Source organism: Phyllostomus hastatus, unplaced genomic scaffold (assembly GCF_019186645.2).
Source record: "Phyllostomus hastatus isolate PE091 unplaced genomic scaffold, TTU_PhHast_1.1 phas_scaffold_78, whole genome shotgun sequence".
Lineage (NCBI taxonomy): Eukaryota > Metazoa > Chordata > Mammalia > Chiroptera > Phyllostomidae > Phyllostomus > Phyllostomus hastatus.
The window spans coordinates 13,575,505-13,598,277 of NW_025334041.1; the positions used below are offsets into that span (position 1 = coordinate 13,575,505).

Below are 22,773 nucleotides of genomic sequence, written 5' to 3' on the forward strand. Positions count from 1 at the left end.
AGATATTATCCTCATCTGACATGAGGAAAATAACTTAGGTTTGCCTGGAGATCAAAGCTATGCTCTTATCGCCTTTACTATCCTGATTTTCCTATCTTCCCTATGGAAAGTTCAATGTTCCCTCTTCCGTTCCACCCTTAGTGAAGTGCCTCGGTACTACAGCACTAATATTGCAATCCCTATTGGTTTACGTGATTCACCTCCCTCGATCTGGCCTCATTGTCCCCGATTAAAGCGAGGAGAGAGGAAGGACCGGTCGAACGCCCTCGTCTCACTAGGGTTTCCTTCCACCCCTTTTCCCTGGCCCTGCGCTCTTCCCCCGTTCAGCAGACACAAAAGAACGCTCCAACCCAGAGACACCGCTGGAACAGGTATCCCTGCAGGGAAAGGATGCCGCCGCCAGAGGGCGCCTGTGGGCTGGTCAGTGAGCGGGGGGGCGGGGCCTAGGGGGGTGGGTCCGGAGTCGAGGGCCTGATTGGAGGTGGATAAGCCTATTTCGCCCTCGCCCCCCCCACCCCGACGGAGCCTCCCGTCTTCTTTCCACACTTCCGGTTCCGCTTCCGATTCTCACTTGTCTGGGAGCTGCCGGGCTGGTTTCCTGCGAAACTTCCTCGCGCTGCCGGCCGCCCCGCAAGAATGCATTACCTAGTGCCACGGTCATGGTCGCCGTCACAGGCACCCACGACCCCACCCCTGGCCTCCTCGCAGTCCCTCTCTCTCCCTCACCCGCACCTGCCCGCAAGCTCCCCGGGGCCGCAGGTGCGGACGGCGGCGGAATTCCACGCTCCGCGAAGGCCCGCCAGCTCTGGGGAGGGGAAGGGGAGGCGTGGTCCGGTGCCGCTCCCAGGCTGATATCCCAGGTGCGTGGGAAACCCCGAGGTACCGATCGGCGGGGCCTCAGCTCCTGGGGCCCGCGGTCCTAGCCACCGCGTCCCCCTTCAAGTCCCAGAGAGGGGTGCGATTTTCACCCTTTGGGGTCCAGCTCACGCTTCACCACTGATTGATTACCCACCTCTCCGCAAATGACTTAACCTTGTTCAGGATACTCCAAACTTAAGAAGCTGTTAATTTGGTTGGATAATGAATCTCCCTACTTTTTAGAAAGGCAGCGAGAGGCTGGGGAAAGGGGTGGTGGCGTGATCAGCTAAGTTTTTTTGAATAGTTATGGTTACATTTGAGGCAAGAATGGAAGGTCAGCCCATGTCCGAGAAGTAGAGAGGTCTTGTGTGGACCTAGAGTACCTTGGAACATCTTCCACTTCGTGGATTTGTTTCCGTTGAAATTAATTTCCACAGAACTTCAGTTGCTATTTATTACTGATGTGACGTCTGGGGATCCACAGAGGAGCCCTCGGTGAGGAAGGAAGGCCCTGACTCTGCAGCGTTGGGCTGAACACTTCAGCGGTACAAAGCATGGCTCCTGCCTGCCCTGAGGGAGGAGCAGTGTGACAGGCACCCAGTCAGTCCACTCCCAAATCAAGCGTGCCCTCCTCTTTTCCAGGTCGTGCCTTTTTAGCCAAGAAGCATGGAGGTCATCCACCACGGGCCCTACTGCTGCAGGGAGCTGGAAGGCGCTGACATGCTGTCAGACACCTTTTACTCGAATGCGGTGCACACTCCGCTGCAGACGGCTACTCGCCCCACTGCCTCAGAGGACAGGTAAAACAATGGATTCATATATTTAGAGGTTTAATAGATTTATGTATTTTTATAGATGAGAAAAACCACTTAGGGTTATGGGGCTCTTCTGTTTATCACACCATAGGGAAGGCATAACGTGACAATCATCTAAAATCTTAACGTGCTCGCACCTGTTAGGAACTTGATAAAAAGTAGGTTGGTGTATGTTTTTAAAAGGAGACATCAAATTCATCCACTGCAGTCCAGAATTCTAGAATGATTGGTTCCTTCATTTGATAATTAATCTGTTTAATTTTTTTTTGTTTTGTAAGACCATCTGGGTAAAAAATACTCCCATAGTCTGTTGTTCATAGTTGCTGCCTGAATTTTTGCTTTACCACATTTCCTGTAACACATTAATTACAGGTTATGATTAAAATTGCTTCTAATATATATCTAGTTATTACTCTATGGGGACACTGTACCAAATGCTTTCTACAGAGTAACTCGTAATCCTCAAACAACCCAGTAAGGAAAGTATTATTATTACCCCCATTGTACATATGAAGTAACAGGGAAAACAAACTTTCCAAGATCTTAGTGCCAGCTTTTCTGTATTGTATTTCCTTAAATCATTTTGGGCGGGGCGGGGGGGGGGGTGGGGATTCTCAGAACATGTGGATGGTGAAAAACTAGCCTGTGTGGTTGTTTCCTTGTTTTTATTTTTTAATTTCACTTTACCAGACCTCTTATTTACGAATTCTTTCTTTAAGAAACCAGACAGAGAGTCACCTAGCCTCAGTTTAAACACTTGCAAACTGAGACCTCACTGCCACCCAGGCAGATCCATTCCAGTTCCGATTGCTGCTGATGGTTAATTTTCTTCCCATGGAGAACATTTTTCCTCCTTGTAAGTTCCACCTGCTGACCCCGGTTCTTCCCTCTGAAGGCATGCAAAATAAGGAAAACCAGCGATTTCCAGGACAGCAGCCCTTGCTCAGAGTTCCCTTTGCAAGGCTGAACACTGCTCTCAGCAGACATTCCGACAGCATCTTCTTTCTTCTCGCATCTAAACTTTCACCGTCCTGATCAGACGTGCAGGGCCTGTTCCGGTTTGTCCACATGCTCTTTACATGAAAAAGGGAAAAAACAGCTAGTTATAAAACTAACCCATTCCTTGTGAACAATTTAGAACTCATGGAAATCCACACAAAAAAAAACCACATGTTTTTTCTGACAGAAAAATTATGAAATTAAAGCACAAGGAAGAAAACCTCTGTACTTCCTTTGTTGACCACTGTTAACATCTCAATGTGCATTCTCTGCATTCTTTTTCACTTAAAGATCATATTCAACTTATTTTTTGGAAACTGCTATTTTCATATCTGTGGGGAAGAGGGTTCAGCTCACTTCTACTGAGTCAGTCCTTGCTGCACCTGCTTTTCTACTATGACCTGATTCCAAAAAGTGGCTGTCTGCCCAAAATTCCTACTCAGCTCCAAGGGCTAGTAGATTACCCAGAGCTTCCCTGGAGTCCGAGGGGACCCCTTACCAGGTCATGTGTGGTCTGGGGATGAGCAGGTGACCCTGGCTCATAAGCAGCATTGTGAGGTTTTCTACTTGGCCAAAAGGGACCTGAGTAGGACTTTAGGGTGGCCATATCTGATTGGTTCTTTATCCCCTCACAAGTCCTCATCCAGCCTGGCTGGCTGTAGCTCAGTGGGTTGAGTGCCAGCCTGAGACTCCCAGTCAGGGCACCTGCCTGGGTTGCAGGCCAGGTCTTCAGTGAGGGGTGCATGAGGGGCAACCACACGCTGATGTTTCTCTCTTTCTCTTTCTCCTTCCCTTCCCTCTCTCTAATAATAAATACATAAAATCTTTTTTAAAAAAGTCCTCATCTAAGGCTTTTCACTGAAATTTTGATCCCTTCTATCTAAATTGTTTTATGGTTGGTTAGTATTTGGTTCCAGACCCCTTTACTGGCATGAAATCAAGAGATGCATCTTTGAGAAAGTAATTGTTTTTCATTTACTGACTATAAAATTAAACACATGTTCTGTTACCTATAAATGACAGCAGGTATTATTTGAAGCAATACCTACATACAACCATGTCCTTACTCCTAAATACTAAAACTTCCTTTCTCCTTTCCTCCATGCGGCTTCTTTCCTTTCATCGTCCCTAAATGGCAAAGCCACAATGATCATGTATCCTCACAACTCCTCCTATTCACTCCCTCCCTCTTAAGACCCAGCTGGGCAGCTTACAGAAACAGGAAGTTCGCTCGTCTCCTGAGCTGCTCTGGAAGGTGCCATCAGGAGCACTTGACTGGCATCTCTGCGTATCAATGCTGACGCCGATTTCTTCAGACCCGATTCAGGCCCAACGACTCCAGACTCAAATCTCAAAAGCGAAACAAAACAAAAAGCTTCCGGCTTTTAGGAAGCACCCTTCATAGTGGTGAGGGTGAACATGGGGCCTAGTACACTCAACTCTCAGCAGCTTAGTCTTCCAGACATGGATGTGCTGAAAGGGATGCCTTTTTTAAATATCATAATGTACTTTGAACTCAGTTAATCGTCTTCATAGCAACGCAAAAGGATTTGCTCACATCAGCCTACTTTCTTTTTTCTTTCCGGAATAGGCAACACAGTATAGCACCATTGTTCCCCACCGCTGGGGTGCAGACAGGGTGCAGCAAAATCACCTGAGAAGCTTTCTAACGCTGCGGGCTCCCAGGCTCTGTCTGCAAATATCCTAGCTCAGTAGGTTTCAAGTGGATCTAGGGAATCTGCATTTTTAGAAGTTTTTTCCAGCTTATTTTGAGAACCACTGGGCTAGTAGAAAGCACTGAAAACAGGAAGAAAACGAGGATGATGGTTCTGGCTTTCCCGTGGTCCTAGGGCAAGTTAATCTTCATGCTTCGGTTATTCCTTTGCTGGTAAATTTTGAGGTAATTACAGTAGTCACTGGTATATATATTCAGTTAATTGCCTCTTAAAATATCAACAAGTAGGTGGCATTCTTTTGTATTTCTTCCACTGAAAATTTACGAATGGCAGGCAAGCTATGCAGTATCACAAACGTCTCTCTCCTTTTTCCATGTAGTTGACATCTCCTTACCTCTAGCAAGTTCTCCAGCTCATTAGGCAAACAAACATATCAGTGAAGGAATTGTCTTGAGAATTGCTTTAGAGTTCATTATATGTTCCCATTTTGTTTCTGGATTCATTCCATTGCTTTCTGATTACCAAATATTTTTTGACTATTAGCTCTCCGCCAACTAAAAATGAGAGTATCCGATAATTACTGGCTAACTCCAGCCCCCTGAGACCGAACTGTAATGTTCAGAATTCTTTAAAGTGACATCAAAGAGAGAACTTGGTTCACCCACGGGGAGTACATCTTTCTTAAAAACAAGTAAACACTTAATTTTATGAGATTACAGATTGTAGCCCTAATGATCTGTTATTTTCTTTATTATGGAGACATGTATGACTTCAGCTTTAAAATTATTCCTAAAACTTGAATATTCATTTTAATGAGTTTCTTCTATAAAATTATTATTAAGGCAAAGGGTGAAAATGTGAGACGCTAAAAGAAAAGGGAAATGGGATTTATTTTTGCTTCACCTTTTATTTTAAATGTCTTCCTGCAACTTACTGGCTCCAGATAGCTGCCTGCCCGAAAAATTCATTAACATTTCTACTGGCCAGTCTCTCTAGGACAGCGTAATTTATAGGGGTCAGGTGTTCAGAAATTGACTCACCTAATTTAAATGTAGCCTTTAAGAACTTAGATATTAAAGCTTAGGTTGTCATTAATCAAATGCATTTAAATTGTTTTCACTTCCCCAAACCATGACTGCTGGTTGTGGTCACAGTGCTGGTGGCGGCCTCCGAGGTCTGAGAGTGGAGAGTGGAAGGGACGGTGGTCCCTTCTGCAGCACCCCACATGAAGGTCTCCCGGCTCTCCTTGACCAGCTCCTGCAGAGGTCGGCAAACTTCTTCCGTAAAGGACCAGAGAGGAAATATTTTAGGTTTGGCCATCTCTGTCAAACAACTCAACTCTGCTCTTATAGGGCAAAGACAGCCGTAGACAATAGGCAGTACATAATGAATGGCCGTGGCTGTATTCCAATAAGATCTCACTTACAAAAACAAGCAGTAGGTTGGATTGGGCCTACGGGCTGTAGTTTGCCAACCTCTATTAGTGACTTATGAGATAAAGCATTCTATTTATAAGACAGTCATGAGTGTCAGTTCTTCATTCCCACCAGCATATTTACAGGGAATTACCTTAAGCCAAGTGCCGTCTGCTACAAAGAAAGAAGGAGCTCCACGGTCCATACCTCTCTCTCTGAGCTCCTCTCCCACGGTTCTCACTGGCTCCCCACTGCCCATACATACAATCCAAAAGGCTTATAAGGGCCCATAGGATATCATTCGTGCTTCCCCCCTTGCTTTCCCTCTCACTATAGCTCTTCTCTACTGCGCCTCAAGTTCCTGGATTCTCTGTCAGCTCCACTGATTTAGAACAAAATTGAACTCTGTTTTCTCATCTCTTAAGATCTAGATAATGTTCACTCAGATCTTTATTCCATACTGTCTGGATTTCCAAAGCCTTTCTCAAAATGTATTCTAATTCCCAGGATGGGCGTAGGGGACAGTCATTACTGACTTTGAGCTCCTGGTTTCACTTACACTCTTTCAGTTCAACAACATTTTGACCCAGACGTGAAAACCAGTCATTCTTTAGTTTCTTCGAAGACCTCATCCACACAGAGCATTTGTGAGCCTGGTAAATGTCACTGATCAGTTAGGCGTTAGAGGAAGAATCACATCACACCACACAACGTAACTTAAAGCCCCTTACTAGCCATAACTTCCATGCTCTTCAAGTCCTTTAGCGCGGCTGTCACCAGGGTTCTCCTGCTGCTCTGTCCTGCTAGCTTCTCTCTTCCCCTCCCTTTGCTCCCCTTTTGTCTCCCTCTGACAAGAGCCAGACACCAAATCTCTCTCCCTTCTGAGCAGCGTAATGTCTGAAGTTGCTGTGTCTCTTACCAACACCCATAACTGCAGAATCTCTGCCATTACACCAAGTGGCCTAACAAAATATTTTATCAAACAAAGAAAGTTTTCCCTAAGGATTCTGGAGCCCACATTGTCAGGAATTTTCAATTTTATAAATTTTCTAACATGTAGGTCTTTTCACATGTTACTCCCCTACCTAGAATCTTCCCTCTCTTCCACCTAGATGTCTTACTCATTGTTTGGACTCATCTTAGGCAATGATTCCCCCAAGAACCCTTCCTTCAGAAAGAAATCCAGTTGGTCCTGCAAGGTTCCAGGGAGTATGCTACCCATCCTAAAGTTCTTAAATCCAAGGTCAAGTGATGAGCAGATACAGACTGTGCAGAAGAGACTGCAGAGCTGGTTTACTTCTGACTCACTTTTAACATGAAAGGGTAGCCTTTTGGGGTCCCAGCTTATTTTGGAGATGGTCTCCTTTAGGTTGCTCACCTGGCTGATATCTGTACCCCTCACCCTGCAAACTTTTATTTCTGCAAAATAAAAGTTTGCCAGAAGTGACACTGCCCTAAGGTCAAAAGAGTTTTCTGTGCCCATTTCCCTCTCTGGATTCCCATTTACACTCTTAGGATGCTCTCTCTGCTCTTCCCTTCTGACTTGTTAACAACCAGCTGCTTTTAATAACATGTTTTGTTTTGTTTTTTCTTTTCAGCATTGTTTTGTCTTCTCTAGGCCAATCAATAAGGTCAAATAGAAATAGAATTCAACTTCCCCAAGAAAATTTAACCTAAAATGCATTTGGTTCCCTTTTTAAGATTTTTCATATCATTGTCCACTCTCAAGAAAAACTACCTAGTCAATAAATACTTCTTGAGCATCATGTCTTTGCAAAACACTGACCTGTATATCCTGGGGATTCTGCAGTGAGTGTGGCAGACACCTTGTCTGTAGTGGCTGGTCCTTATTTTGCTCTGCAGTGGCAACTGTGATGAATCAATGTTCTTTATTCCCTAGACATTATACTCTTCATCTCTTGGTGATAGGTAACTATTTTATTATAAAAGGATATAACCTAGGAACAGCCAGATGGAAGAGATGCATAGGGCAAGGCATTGTGGGAAGAGGCACAGAGCATCGTGCTTGAGCACGCTACTCTCCCTACATCTCCTTGTGTTCACCAACACAGAAGCTCCCTTATCAACATTTTTAGTTGTTTTCAGTGGGAAGGTTGGTCCAAATAATCTAGACTGCCATTACTAGAAACTGGAAGTCATTAAATCCTTCCTAATTAGGAAGCAGATCTTTCGCCATAGTCTTAAGTGTTTTGTGAGACCATCTTCCTAGCCTGAATCTTTCATTACTGTGTCATTGGCTGCAGCCCTAGAGACAAATCCATCTCTTTGATTCTTGCCCATTCATTTATGTATGCATGCATTCAACAGACATCCATTTACTACCATCCTTTAGTACTCCATAAAGTACCTATATAGGAGGTATATATAGTACCTCCTATATAACGTGGACACAACAGGGAACAAGGTAGGGTCCCTGCCCTTCACGTCCTTGTTAAGAAAGCAGAAAGAGGCCTCTGAAGTACCAGCCTTGTTAGGAAATGTCCGTGTCTCCGGCCCATGGAATGGTGCAGTTGTAAGGGGTTGGACTTCTGGAGACCTGATTTCTGGGAAAGGCAACTGCTGAATAAGGAGATGTTTCTAAAACTTTAGTATGTGTAGGAATTATCTGGAGGGCTTGTTATAACAGATTACTGGGCTCCAGCCACAGAAATTCTGATTCCTAGGTCTGAGGTGGAGCCTGAGAATTTGTATTTCTAACAAGCTCTTAGAAAATGCTGATGTTGCTGGTTCGTGGTCCACACTTTGAGAATCACTATTGAAGAAGCTCTAGACAGAGCTTAGGAACAAGTGTTTCTGCATCTTTATAGTACTCTGCATTTTTTAATATCAAAAGATCATCTGTAGCCAAGACCAACCAATGCAGGAAGAATAGTCTTTTCAACAAACGGTGCTGGGGCAACTGGAGATCCACATGCAAAAGGATGAGATTGCACCCTCATCTCACATTGTGCATAAAGAGAACTCAGCACGGGTCAGAGACCTGAGCAGAAGAGCCGAAACTCAAAAACCATTAGAGAAAAACAGGGATGAATCTCCATGATCTTGGATTTGGCGATATAGTCTTAGATATGACACTAAAAGCACAAGCAACAAAACAAAAAATAGATAAATTGGACTTCATTTAAATTAAAAACTTGGACTTCAAAGGATGATATAAAAAATGAAAAGGTAACATATAGAAAAGGAGAAAATATTTGCAAATCCTATCTCTGATAAGAGACTTGTATCAAGAATATATAAAGAACTCGTACATCTCACTAATAAGACAACCCAGTTTAAAAATGGCCAAGGATCTGTGCATTTTTTCAAGGAACATATACAAATGGCCGGTAAGCACATGAAAAGATGTTCAACATCATCAGTCATTAGGAAAATGCAAGTCAAAACCACAAAAAGATACCACTTCACATACACTAGAATGGCTTTAATTTTTTTTTTAATTAAGAAGTGTTGGCAAGCATGTGAAGAAACTGGACCCCTTGTACATTGGTGGTGGTAGAAATTTTCTACTGTGGAAAACAGTTGGACAGTTCTTCAAAAAATTAAACAGAATTATTGTGTGACCCAGCATTCCACTGCTAGGTATATACCCAAAAGAATTAAAAAACAAGTATTCAAACAAAAACTTGCACATAAGTGTGTAGAGCAGCTTATTAATGGTAGCCAAAAGGCAGAAACAACCCAAATGTCCATCAACAGATGAATGGATAAAGAAAATATCTTATAGCCATAAATGGAATAGTATTCAGCCATTAAAAGGAATGGACTACCAATATGTGATATAGTCACAAAAGACCACATATAGATTTCATTTACGTGAAATGTCCAGAATAGGCGAATCTAGAGAGATAGAAAATAAAATAGTAGTTGCTTAGGGCTGGGTTTGGGAGGGGGAAGTGGGAGGAAGACAGCTAAAGAATACAAAGTTTCTTTTTGAGGTGATTTAAGATGTCCTAAAATGATTGTGGCAATAGTTGTACATATTTGTGAATATACTGAAAACAATTTAATTGTATGCTTTAAATGCATGGATTGTGGGCCATGTGAATTATATCTCAATAGAGACATTTAAAAGACATGAGCATACTTACTACAAATGCAAAAATAAAAATAATCCGTAGGCCCTCAGGAATTTAACCTCATTCCTCCAGCAATCCAATGGTGCCTAAATAACCAGTATCTATCATAATCTACTTAGCACTGCAGATTCTGCCTGTGTTCTAAAGAATGTGCTATAAAAATAACTTCAAAGCTATGGGAATTTTAGTTGTTTGCCTTAGTCCATTTGGGCAGCCATAACAAACACCCGCAGACTGGGTAGCTCATAAACAACACACACTTACTTCTCAGCGTTGTGGGGGCTGGAAGTCCAGGACATGGCACCGGCAGGGGCCTGTTCTGCTGAGGGTCTTCCTCCTGGTCCATAGCAGGCACCTCCGTGCTGTGCCCTCAAGTGGTGGAAGGGGCCAGCAACCCCCTGGGGTCTCTTTTCTGAGAGTATTCGTCCCGCTCATAAGGGCTCCACCTGTGCGAGCTAGCCACCTCCTAAAGGCCCCGCCTTCTCGTACCATCACTTTGGGCGTCAGGATTTCAACACATGAATTTGGGGGGACACGAACCTTCAGACCACACAGTATTCCATGCTGAAGCTATTGAAAGTCTCTCTTTTTTCACAGGTATCAGGACTTCAGGGAGTCGCTCCAGCAATGTAGGCTCCCCTGGGGCGCTGACAGGGAGCACGGTGGGGTGATCCCCACTTCCTTCCCTGAGGAGCTCAGGCCAGAATATCGCGTCCCGGGCAAGGGGCATCAGCACTACGGATCCGGTGCAGAAACCTGGTCAAGGTAAGTAATCCTTCTGCCTTTCACATCAACGTATCAGTATTCACTTTATTTCTAATGTGAGTCCTTTTTAACTTCCTCTGCCTCCAAACTTACTTCTTTTACTATTTATAAGAAGACACAGATGGAAAAATTAATCATACAATTTCTAATTGTGAAGTCAGTAAAAAAAAAATCTGTGTTTATGGTTGTCTTTCTGTCCTTAGAGGTGTTCAAGTATTATGATCGGAAATTTGGATTAATTTAATTGCCTCGCCAATCACATTTTATCTAAAACTAAATAGGAATATTCCTGCGAGAGATTCAATTAAAAATATGTTTGCTCAGACAAATAGCTGGTCTAATGTATGCAGAAGTTCTTGATTTGGGGGGACTTTTGATTTCTAATTTGTTCATCAATCTATGAACTTCTGCATACATAATCTATAATTATGAGAACCTGTTGAGCATTGTTTTCAATTACTAAAATATTTCAGTAATCATTTATAAATCTTGAAGTCACTCTTTCAGCAATTTTATTTAAAACACAGATTAAAACTGAAGAGAAAGGGAAAAAAACCTAAGCAGCAAAGAAAATGTCACATTAATTATTTACTAAAAATTATGAAATTCAGTCAAAATAAAATCTGTCAAACCTCCACACAATCCTGGTTACCTAGCTTACTGACTGTCTAGTTTGGTTTGTTGTTCTAAAGCCGTCAAGAGAAATTAGGAAAGAAAAGCCACAGCTAGACAGAGAGAGACGGTGACCAGAGGGGCACATGGCAGCCGATGACCCTTGCAAAGCCTCCGTACAGCCGTCCGAAGCAGACGAAGGGGAAGGTGGTCACCCCCACAGGGAAGACCCAGGGTCTCAGCAGGGCCTGCACCCAGCCCCAAGCCGGGGTCTCCGTGGGATGTTCAGTCCTGACGTTCAGTTACAGACTCGTCCCGACAACCCACATGTGTGCCCTTGCTGAACCACCACTAACACACCCTGTATGAAATAACCAGGAAAAAGGAGAAGAAAAATTAGTTAATATATTAAAGTGTACAGGACATAGTGAGGAAGAAAATATGGGATGTGACTATAGTGCTTGTTTCTACAGCTGGCCTGAGGCTCTTGTTGGTAGTACAGTCTCCTTGCCCTCAGCCCGAACCTGAGCTGGTAGGAGTTCATTATCATTATCCGGGGAAGGTGGGGCAACCCCAAATTCTGTTTCTGAGAGATCTAAACTTTTAGCGTGAGGTTGCCACAGTATTCCATTCACTTGATGCCCCTGGAAACAATACTAGGAGGTGTCCAAAAAACTCTTTAGGCTCTATAAATACTTCTTTCACACTCCCATCATTGTATATCAGCAGTCCTTTGCCCTGGACTTGAAGGATCAACCACCCGAGCCTACTTGGTACAGTCCTTATCTGCTTTCTCCAGAGGCAGAACGAGCCCCAGGTTACCACATTCTCAGTTCAACTTCCAGGTCAGTGGGGCCATTGCTGTGTTCTCTGATAAAAGTATTTCACCCTTGACCTCTAAACCAGCAAAGACCCAGGCTGTGGAGGAAGTTTACTTCTCAAGTGTAACAGAAATGAACAGCGAGAGGTGTCATCCCCGCTTTTACTCTTTGCTTTTTCAACCGTGCGTTCTGGCTTTGCGGGAAACTGTTTGTTGGCTATTGCTTCAGAGCATGTGCCACACTCAGCCATAACTGAATCTTCGATAGCTATTCTGCCGTTCTGTATATCTGAAAAGACCAGTGAATCCTTTAATTCAACCATTGCCTCATTTCCTGTGTGGTAAATTACTTAAGTCCAAAGTACTGTCGTTTAAGTGGCATGCAGTGATTAAGGCATTCGGGAGTCCACCAGTGAGATGACCGGCAGGAGTATGGTGAGACGGGAAGGGAAATCCATGTTTGCAAGTGTCTGGTCCTGTGACGATAAATCCCCTCTCATGGTGGAAGGGTCCAGGGTGATCAGCCTCCCGCTGGATGGCTGACTAGGCCGCCCAGGGAGATCTTTCTCTCTGCGGTATTTAGGGTCGGTGACTTCTGGCAAACTCAAATGTGGCCAGGTCCATTCTGATGAGGGTGAAGTTCATGTTGATGAGTCCACCCAAAACGACTTCTGTCTCTGCCGCCATGCTAACTCAGTTTACGGACCCACTGAGCGAGCACTGGGGTGACCAGAGAAAGCCGGACTGATGTGCACAGAGGTGCTCATTTTACCTACGTCATTGATCAGAACATTCTCAATCAGGGTTTTCTGGGTGAGCATTCTGTGGGGTACAAAAAACCCTCACACTCTACGGCCTTTCTTACAGGCTAAGAAAGCAAGCTTTTGGCATCTACATTGGGGGGGATGAGATGTAAGGTGGGTGTTCAAAAGATAACGGGCAGCCGCAAGGGACAGTTGAGTGCTACAATCTATTAAAACATTACAAGCACCAAGAGTGAAGGTTTCGGGTGATAACGTGTTCATGTAGGTTCATCAGTTGTAACCAATAGACACTCCGGTGGCAGATGTTGGCCGTGAGTGAGGCTAAGGATGTGCCAGGGTAAAGTGGATATGGGAAATCTCTCTCCTTGCCTCTCAACTTTGCTGGGAAATGAAAACTGCTCTAAAAAATTACCTTTTAAAAAAAATCTACGAGGTCTAGCCTCCTTTGACCACCGCCCCACCAATCCCAGTCTCTTTCCCAGAGAGAACTGCAGACACCATTTTGGTGAGTCTCCTTGAGTCACTCCTTGTGTTGTGCATTTACATAATCATGCAGGCACCCATTGAAAATACATTGTGTTATTTTATGTGTGGATATACTTAATATATAGTATGAGGCAAGTTAGTTCTTTTTACCACTATATAATCCAGCCATTATAAATACAGATCTACCTCATTCTTTTTAATTTCTCATAGTATTCCACAATATGGATATGGCATAAATTATTTAGCCATTCTCGTAGTTTTTCCCCCATTTTTGGTTTTTCGTTTTGTTTTGTTTTGTTTTTCGCAGTAACTATAAGTAATGAATGAGCTCAAACAATCCTGCTTGAGCTCATACTCAGATGTTTCTCCGGGGAAAGTCCTAAGTGGAAGTTATGGATCACAATATATAAATGTTTTTAATTTCAGTAGATATAGCCCCAGTGCTTTATATTCTCTTGGTAGTGGCTAAAAGTATCCGTTTCCCCATACTCTTGGCCAACTGTACTATGGTATCAAACAGTACAATTTTTGCCTATCTAATGAGTATATTGTTTATTAGAATGTGTTTCTCTGCTTAGGTTGAGTACTTTTTTTCTTAGGTATTGCCATTTACACTTTCTTTTCTGTTCTTTTTTTCCATTTTTATTGCTTGTCTTTTAGATGTACATTCTTAGTTGTTCTTTATGTTCTGTATATTAATCCTTTACATACCTTCATTGCAAGTATTTCTTCCAATCTGTATTTTATTTGAGATTTTTATGCTGTCTTTACATTTTTCCTTTTTTAAGTATATTTTATTGATTATACTATTACAGTTGTCCCATTTTTTCTCCCCTTTCTCCCCCTCTGCCCTGCACACCCCTTCCCTTCAGCATTCCCCCGTTAGTTCATGTGCATGGGTTGTACATGTAAGTTCTCTGACTTCTTCATCTCCTACACTATTCTTAACCTCCCCCTGTCTATTTTGTTCCTACCAATTATGCTTCTTATTCCCTGTACCTTTTCTCCCCATTCTCTTCCCACCCCCACTCCCCACTGATAACCCTCCTTGTGATCTCCATTTCTGTGATTCTGTTCCTATTCTAGTTGTTTGCTGAGTTTGTTTTTATTTTTAGGTTTGGTTGTTGATAGTTGTGAGTTTATCATTTACTGTTCATATTTTTTATCTTCTTTTTTTTAGATAAATCCCTTATTAACATTTCATATAATAAGGGCTTAGTGATGATGAACTCCTTTAACTTGACCTTATCTGAAAAGCACATTATCTGCCCTTCCATTCTAAATGATAGCTTTGCTAGCTAGAGTCATCTTGGATGGAGGTCCTTGCCTTTCATGACTTGGAATACTTCTTTCCAGACCCTTCTTGCCTGCAAGTTTTCTTTTGAGAAGTCAGCTGATAGTCTTATGGGAACTCCTTTGTAGGTGGTAACTGTCTCCTTTTCTCTTGCTGCTTTTAAGATTCTCTCCTCATCTTTAATCTTGGGTAATGTAATTATGATGTGTCTTGGTGTTTGCTTCCTTGAGACTCTCTGAGCTTCCTGGACTTGCATGTCTATTTCCTTTGCCAGATTGGGGAAGTTTTCCTTCATCATTTTTTCAAATAAGTTCTCAATTTCTTGCTCTTCCTCTTCTTTGCACCCCTATGATTTGGATGTTGGAACCTTTAAAGTTGTCCCCAAGGTTCCTAAGCCTCTCCTCATTTTTTGAATTCTTGTTTCTTCATTCTGTGCCAGTTGAATGTTTATTTCTTCCTTCTGTTCCAAATCTTTGATTTGAGTACCCATTTCCTTCCTTTTACTGTTGGTTCCCCATATATTCTTTATTTCACTTTGTATAGACTTTACTTCTTCCTTTATTTTGCACCTGTACTCAATCATTTCTGTGAGCATCCTGATTACTAGTGTTTTGAACTCCGTATATGATACGTTGGCTACCTCCTTGTTGCTTAGTTTTTCTTCTGAAGTTTTGATCTATTCTTTTATTTGGGCCATATTTCTTTATCTCAGTGTGCCTGTTACATTGTAAGGGGCAGAGCCTTAGCTATTCGCCAGGATGGGGCAACCCACACCGTTGCGTTGTGGCACACTGTACATAAGGAGAGGGGTCAGAAAGGGAACAATGCCACTTGCTTGGCTCTCACCCTGGTTTCAGTCGCTTTCCTCGCTTCCCACAAGCAGATTGTGCCCTTTAAGGTGCTGATTCCTGGATGGGTGGGTTCATGTATGTTCTAGGACCTCATGGGTCTCTGCAGTGAACTCTCCTGTGAGGCTGGTAGTTTCTCCTGCTGCCTCAACCTCCATAGTTTTTTTACAGCCAGAGGTTTTGAGGCTTTATTTCCCTGCACTGGAACCCTGGGTTGCATGGTCCGTCTTGCTCCCCAGTTGTTCCTCCTGGCTTATCTGCACACGAATGTGCAGCCACTCAGTCTGCCAGCTGCCTACCCTGGTCCTCCAGCCGTCTTTAGCATGTCCTCCCACCGGACTTTCCATCTCCACCCCTCCTACCAGTCTGGATGAATGTTTCTTTAATGCCTTCATTGTCAGGCTTCCACACAGTTCGATTTTCTGGCAGTTCTGGTTGTTTTTGTTTTTAAATTGGTAATTATCCTTATTTCATGCAAGGAAGTGAAGCTTACCTACCTACACCTCCGTCTTGGCCGGAAGCTCCTGAAACTTCACATTTTTTAAAAGAAAAATCTTATTTAAAATGTTTTTCCTACCAAGACAAAAAAATATTCTTGTATATTTTCTTTTAATATTTGTCTGTATTTCCCAATTCTTTAGATTTTAATCCACCCAAAATTATCTTTGTGAGTAGTACAAAACAAAGATCTATTTTTTTTTCAAATGGCTAGTGAATTTTTCCTGCATTGTTTATTTTTTCTTTTCTTTTTTATTGAATTTCTTGGGGTGATATTAGTTGACAAGATTATATAGGTTTCGGGTATACAATTCTACAACACGTAATCTATATATTGTATTGCATTCACCACCCCAAGTCAAGTCTCCTTCCATCACCACTTATTCCCCCCTTTACCCTCTCCTACCTCCCTCAACTCTCCTTCCCTCTCCTGTTTATTGAAAAGTAAATCCTTCTCTGCTGATTTAAAATATCTCCTTTTCATAAGCTGAATTTCCCTATACATATAGTTGTGTTAATCTATTTGTCTTTTCCTATCTCACAATTATAATGTATTAATTTGAAAAGATGTTCAATTTAATCTTTTCTTTCTTTTCAGAAAGCTTCCTATTGAACAATTCTATTATTTGACACAGAACAAAAAAAGTGACATCTATGCAAACGATTCATTGTAAGTTTTGGGTTTATTTTCCTTATGTAAGATCAAATAACATTTTTAAGTGAAAATGAATTATATGAGAAATAAAAAAGCCCCAAAATGGAAACTTTTAGAAAATACAAAAGTGTTCCTTTTTTTTAAAATAGAGAGTATTAATAATAAAAACAAAGACCAAACATATGACAAAAATAAAACAAATAAACCTAAAAGACACTAATTGTTTGTGGTATTTAAACAAGTAAAGAGAAAAATGGATATATGGAAGAGTAATGTTTGAAGGAATTCATACAGACCATCTTGGTCATTTCTCTGCCTTTGACCTAGTTACTCAGTCTAGTGGGAATATGACTTTAAGTGTTCACAGAAAATGCCCCAGTGCCCTCAACACAATGTTTAATTAGACTTTTATAAGATGTTCATTATGGTAACCTACAAATCACTTAGTAACATTATTCCCTAAGTCTCTTTTGGATAAGGAATACTTGGTCATTATTTTTTACTTGTTGAAATAGTTTGTTGTATATAATATAAAAATCATACTTTTTAATATCCAGATAAAAATAAAATACTGACAATATTGAAGTAACAATGAAAATATCCCTTCTTTGCTTTTAACTATTAGAATTATTAGGAATCTGTTTATAGGTAAGAAGTTAATATAGATCTTCGCCACAAGAGGGAGCCAAAAAGACATATTTGTGGTTACCAAAGCTCGTTTATCCCTTTGGGATTAGTGAATTTGGAAAGGAGATACGGAGTGTAGCAGTAAAACACTGGAATGATTCAGGTCAAGGAACTGGTGTCTCTAAGCCTGTTTTCTTTTCATTTATTTCATTTCAAACTTTGAGGGTTTCTTTTTTTAGAAGCTTTCCTTTTACTTTAAAAAAAAAATTTCCACTTTGACTCAAATCAACTTTAGGCATAGACTTGTCAATATCATAGTTAAATTTGTCACACCAAAAATTTTTGCACGCTGACCTAATGTTTCATAAATAACAGCCAATCTAGTAACTCTAGATCCCTTGGATTTTTATATTCATTGTCCCACCTTCCCCAATTCAACCAGAAATATAATTAGAAGATGAAACTTTTTTTTACTTCAAAATCCATCAGCTTAGAATCCAAATAAAGAAGGATATAAACATTTTGTGGTTTATCTGTTAATAATATAGACTAATAAAATTTAAGGTTAATATACCATTTTCTAAACAGAGAAACATAAAAAATTAAAGAGTATATGCAATTTTACTGATCTTTACTGTCAACTGATTAACAGTTGACAGTTCTGTTCATTTTTTATGCCTGAAATATTTCAGAAATATTTGAGTAATTTGAAACTAACTGTTAGAATCTGATGGACGTGGATGGCAATCCTTCCATAGTGTGGGCTTTGTTCCTGGGCGGCGTAATTAGTACATAAATACACAGCCTTCAGATGAATGCAGAAAAGGCATACCTTCAGAAGCTTGTGGGTCTTGTCCTAGCCTCTCTGTCAACTGGGAGAGATCAGCAATCCTAGGCAAAAGGTCAAAGAACATACAGTACTGATATATCTTCTCCAGCCAGGCCACACTCAGGTGACTTTAGGTCATGTAATTGCACCACATGCATGGTGGCAGGCTGCCTCAGAGAACTTTTACTACCACCTGACTATGAGGGTGAATGTCACAAAACCAGAGCTCTCTTATCATTAGAAGCAGGCAGTTCTAACTGCACTGCAAATAAGAAATGCAGAACAGAACACCTACTACATTAGGCCACTCACCAAGCCTGGGAGACATAGCAGCTGTACCCAGTACATAGAAACACAGGGAGGTGGCCAAAATGAGGTGACAAGAAACATATCCTGAATGAAATAACTGAACAAAAAGCCAGGAAAAAAATGGAGACAAGTAATCTACTCGATACAGAGTTTAAAACACTGGTTATAAGACTCAAGGAACCTAGTGAGGACCTCAACAGCATAACAAAGGACCAGTCAGAAATAAAGGATATACTAACAGATATGAGGAATAATTTATAGGGAATCAACAGTAGAGTAGATGAAGCTGAAAATCAAATCACCAATTTGGAACACGAGAAAGCAAAAACACCCAATCAGAACAGCAAAAACAAAAAAGAATCCGAAAATATGAGGATAGTGTAACAAACCATCTAGGATAACCTCAAGCATACCAACATTCACATCATGGAGATGCCAGAAGTAGAAGAGATACAGGAAGAAATTGAAAACCTATTTGAAAAAATAATAACAGAAAACTTCCCTAACCTGGTGAAGGAAATAGACATACAAGTCCAGGATGCACAGAGAGTCCCAAACAAGATGAACCCAAAAAAGGCCCATACCAAGACACATCATAAATAAAATATTGGGTTGGCCAAAAAGTTAATTCAGTTTTTCTGTGAGATGGCTCTAGTTGTGCTTAGTTGTCTTTAACTTCATTTAAAACAATTTTGTTAGATTGTATTGTGACAGCTGTCATATCAGCATGCATTTAAAACATCTTGTCAAAATTGATAAATTTTTGTGTAGCCATTTTAATATTGAAGATGGAAGAAAATATGCAACATTTTCAGCATATTATGCTTTATTATTTCAAGAAAGGTAAAAACACAACTGAAACACAACAAAAGGTTTGTGCAGTATATGAAGAACGTGCTGTGACTGATCAGACACGTCAGAAGTGGTTTGCAAAGTTTCATGCTGGAGATTTTTTGCTGGACAATGCTCTATAGTCCAGTAGAAGTTGATAGTGATCAAATCAAGCCATTAATTGAGGACAACCAACATTATACCATGCAGGAGATAACTGACATACTCAAAACATACAAATCAATAAAGTTATTGGTGAAAATGAAAAATATATTTCATTTTTTCATAAAAACTAAACAGACTTCTTGGCCAACACAATAAAAAAGGTTAAAGACAGAATGAATCTTGAAACCAGCAAGAGAAAAACAGTTGGCTATCTACAAAGGTGCTCCCATAAGACTGTCAGCTGATTTCTCAACAGAAACTTTTCAGGCTAGAAGGATTGGCAAAAAATATTCAAAGTCATGAAAAGCAGGGACATACAGCCAAGACTGCTCTACTCAGCAAAGCTATCATTTAGAATTGATGCAGATAAAGAGCTTCCAAAACAAGAAAAAACTAAAGGAGTTCACCATGACCAAACCATTATTACATGACATGTTAAAGGGACTTATTTAAGAAAAAGAAGAATAAAACTATGAATAATGAAAGTGATAATAAATACATATCTATCTATTGAATCTAAGAAACAAACTAAGCAAACAAGGAGAACAGAACAAAACCATGGATACAGATAGCGTTTTGATGGTTGCCAGATTGGAGTGGGATCGGGGGGGAGTGGGTGAAGAGGTGAGGGGGTTAAGAAGTACAAATTGGTAGTTACAGAATAGCCATGGAGATGTAAAGTACAGTGTAGGAAATGGAGTGGCCAAAGGACTTACACACATGACCCATGGACATGAACAATGGTGTGGGGATTGCCTGAGGGAGTGGGGTGTACTGGGTGGAGGGGGACAAAGGGAGAAAATTTGAGACAGTTGTAATACCATAATCAGTAAAATATAATTTAAAGAAATGATTTTATACAGCCGATATTATCTTAGAGACACTGTAGTTGGAAAATGGATATTTTTCTATTCCTATGCAAGTTTCTAATAGGAATGTAAGCTTTAAAAAGTCCTTAATAAAAATTAGGATTTGTTTCCTCTTTTTATTTCAGGATGCCCAAACCACCTAATTCAATGGTACGGTGAGTATGCAATGTGTATTTTCCTCCCCAGTTCTGTTCAAGAAAACATTGTTGGCAATTTGCAGGTCTTAGTGTGAGGACAAATGAGACTTTTCATGGAAGGTTTTTTAACAAGTGGCAGGAGAGGCTGGCAGAAGTCCAAAGTAACAACATTACTCTTTTCCTCCAATTATATCCCCTGCTGTTCTTTTTTTTTTTTTTCAATCCTCATTGAGGATATGTTTATTTTTATGCATTTTAGAGAGAGAGGAGGTGGGGGGGAGAAAAACAATGATGTGAGAAATTTTCATTCGTTGCCTCCCATACGTGCCCTGACCAGGGACCAAACCTGCACCCTAGGTGTGTGCCCTGACCGCAGATGAACCCACACCCTTTTGTCGTACGGGACAACGCCCCAACCAACTCAGCCACCCAGCCAGGGCACTAATCTCACCTTTTACTTTCGTTTTCTAGTAATATATAAATATTTTTCTATTCCATGTACTTCCTAATCTCCAGTTTCTTCTAATTTAGATAGCTCTCCCAGGTTTTTTAAACCTCTGCTAGTTTGTCAAATGATAGGAAAATTATATCCCTATGATCTTTTTGACTTGTTGAATTTTCTTTCTTTCAGTGTACTAGCTACCTTTGGTTTGTGATTTCTGAACAGCACTGTGTACATGTACAGGCAGTATATATTGTTGATTGATTGCGTAAAAAAACAGATGGTCTGCCCTAACCAGTATGGCTCAAAGGGTTGAACATCATCCCCAAAACCAAAAGGTCGCTGGTTCAATTCCCAGTCAGGGCACATTCATAGGTTGCAAGCCAGGTCTCTGCTTGGGGGTGCGCGAGTGGAAACCAATTGGTGTTTCTCTCGTGAATCAATGTGTCTTTCCCTCTCCTTCTCCCTCCCTCCTCCTCTCTCTAAAAATAAATAAAATCTTAGAAAAAGGAAAAAAGGAAGAAACGATGGCCTGTGTTGAAAGTTCAATCCAAGATGGTCAGAGATCACTTTGTGTACTGAAGCTAAATGCTCCAAATGATTCCATAAAATAAAGTACTAGAATCCTCTTAAAACAAGAGACAAGAATTAAAAGCAACCAAAAATCCTAAAAACTATAATATTCATGTATCTTCTGCTTCATATTTGTATGTCAGCTGTGAGAGTTATTCACTGATAAAGAATTCATTATCATTTACTTAAAAATTATGGTAAATTTATTTATTTATTTGTGTAGCAGAATTAAGAAAATTTCAGCCCTGGCTGGTGTGGTTCATTGGATGGAGCTCTGGCCTGCAAACCAAAGGGTCGCTAGTTCAATTCCCAGTCAGGGCACATGCCTGGGTTGGGGGCCAGGTCCCCAGTAGGGGGCACAAGAGAGGCAACCACACATTGATGTTTCTCTCCCTCCCTTCCCCTCTCTCTAAAAATAAATAAACACAATCTTTTTGAAAATTTTCCTATCTCTTATGGTATATATTCCACCAGAATGCTAACTACATGAGTATAGGGACTTTGGCTCCCCGTCATGTCCCCAGGGATTAGACCAGTCCCGGCCCCAAAGAAGGGTTCCAATGAATACTTGATTAGTTTTTTTAAAGTGCACTTCTGTTTTGTTTGCTCAACTAAATCTCAGCAAAATCTGCTCCCCGTACCCGATTGAACACCCCTACCACACGCACATCTGCCGCGGGGCCATGTTCCCGACCTTCACGTCCCCCGAGGACCTCTACGTTGGCGTCAAAGCCGGGAGCCAACAGCCGTTCCCACCCACCATGCCGGCGAAGGGTTACGACACGACGGTTCTGAAGACAAGAGGTAAAACATGATTTAAAATCAGAACGGTATTGATTCTTCTTGTATTTGGAGTTTATTCAACAATAAAATTAAAGAAAGTAGGGCAAAGGACTCAAGTCACAGAAGTGTGACCCAGCAGAGTGTGACCCAGCAGATCAGAAGAGCCGTTCTCAGCTGTGGCCGCACTTTCGACTCATCCGAGCCCTCACCACCCACCCGTGTCATTCAGATTCTTTGCAGACGCTCTGAACCTTTCCTCTCTGTACAGAGCCCCCCGTGGTGGAAGCAGAAACAAACGTTGTAGTGTTGGTTGTTTGTGTTCTACCTACATTTCGTTTTTATTTCCTGTTTGTTCCTTTGGGTTAGCTTTTAAAAATTCTGTCCCAGCTCAGGCAGGCGATCAGCCCGAGGGACCATGGTGGGTTCAGAGCTTCAAGGCCTGGACGTGATGAAGCAGCCACGAGGGAAAGACCCTCACTGAGATGAGACTCAGAGAGTGGTGGGAGCAGTTCGCTCAGTTCCTCCTAACGCCTGGGAGCAGTTTATCACAGAGGCGAGCACGGGGGTCGCCCCAGACAGGTTTTATTACAAAGGAGAGTGCAC

At 41.5% G+C, this 22,773-nt stretch overlaps 1 protein-coding gene across 2 annotated transcripts in view; it reads left to right on the forward strand.

The window, feature by feature from the left end:
* The first annotated feature begins 595 nt into the window (after positions 1-595).
* CUNH7orf31 (chromosome unknown C7orf31 homolog) overlaps positions 596-22,773 on the forward strand; it is a 30,086-nt gene continuing 7,908 nt past the window's right edge. The window contains exons 1-6 of one of the 2 annotated variants that reach the window (XM_045828188.1): positions 596-860; positions 1,501-1,658; positions 10,461-10,628; positions 16,549-16,620; positions 20,361-20,390; positions 22,010-22,191. In XM_045828188.1, the coding sequence (XP_045684144.1) occupies positions 1,525-1,658; positions 10,461-10,628; positions 16,549-16,620; positions 20,361-20,390; positions 22,010-22,191 (586 nt within the window). In that variant the 5' untranslated portion in view covers positions 596-860; positions 1,501-1,524. The remainder of the gene's footprint in view (positions 861-1,500; positions 1,659-10,460; positions 10,629-16,548; positions 16,621-20,360; positions 20,391-22,009; positions 22,192-22,773) is intronic. The other variant, XM_045828189.1, reaches the window with a different exon arrangement.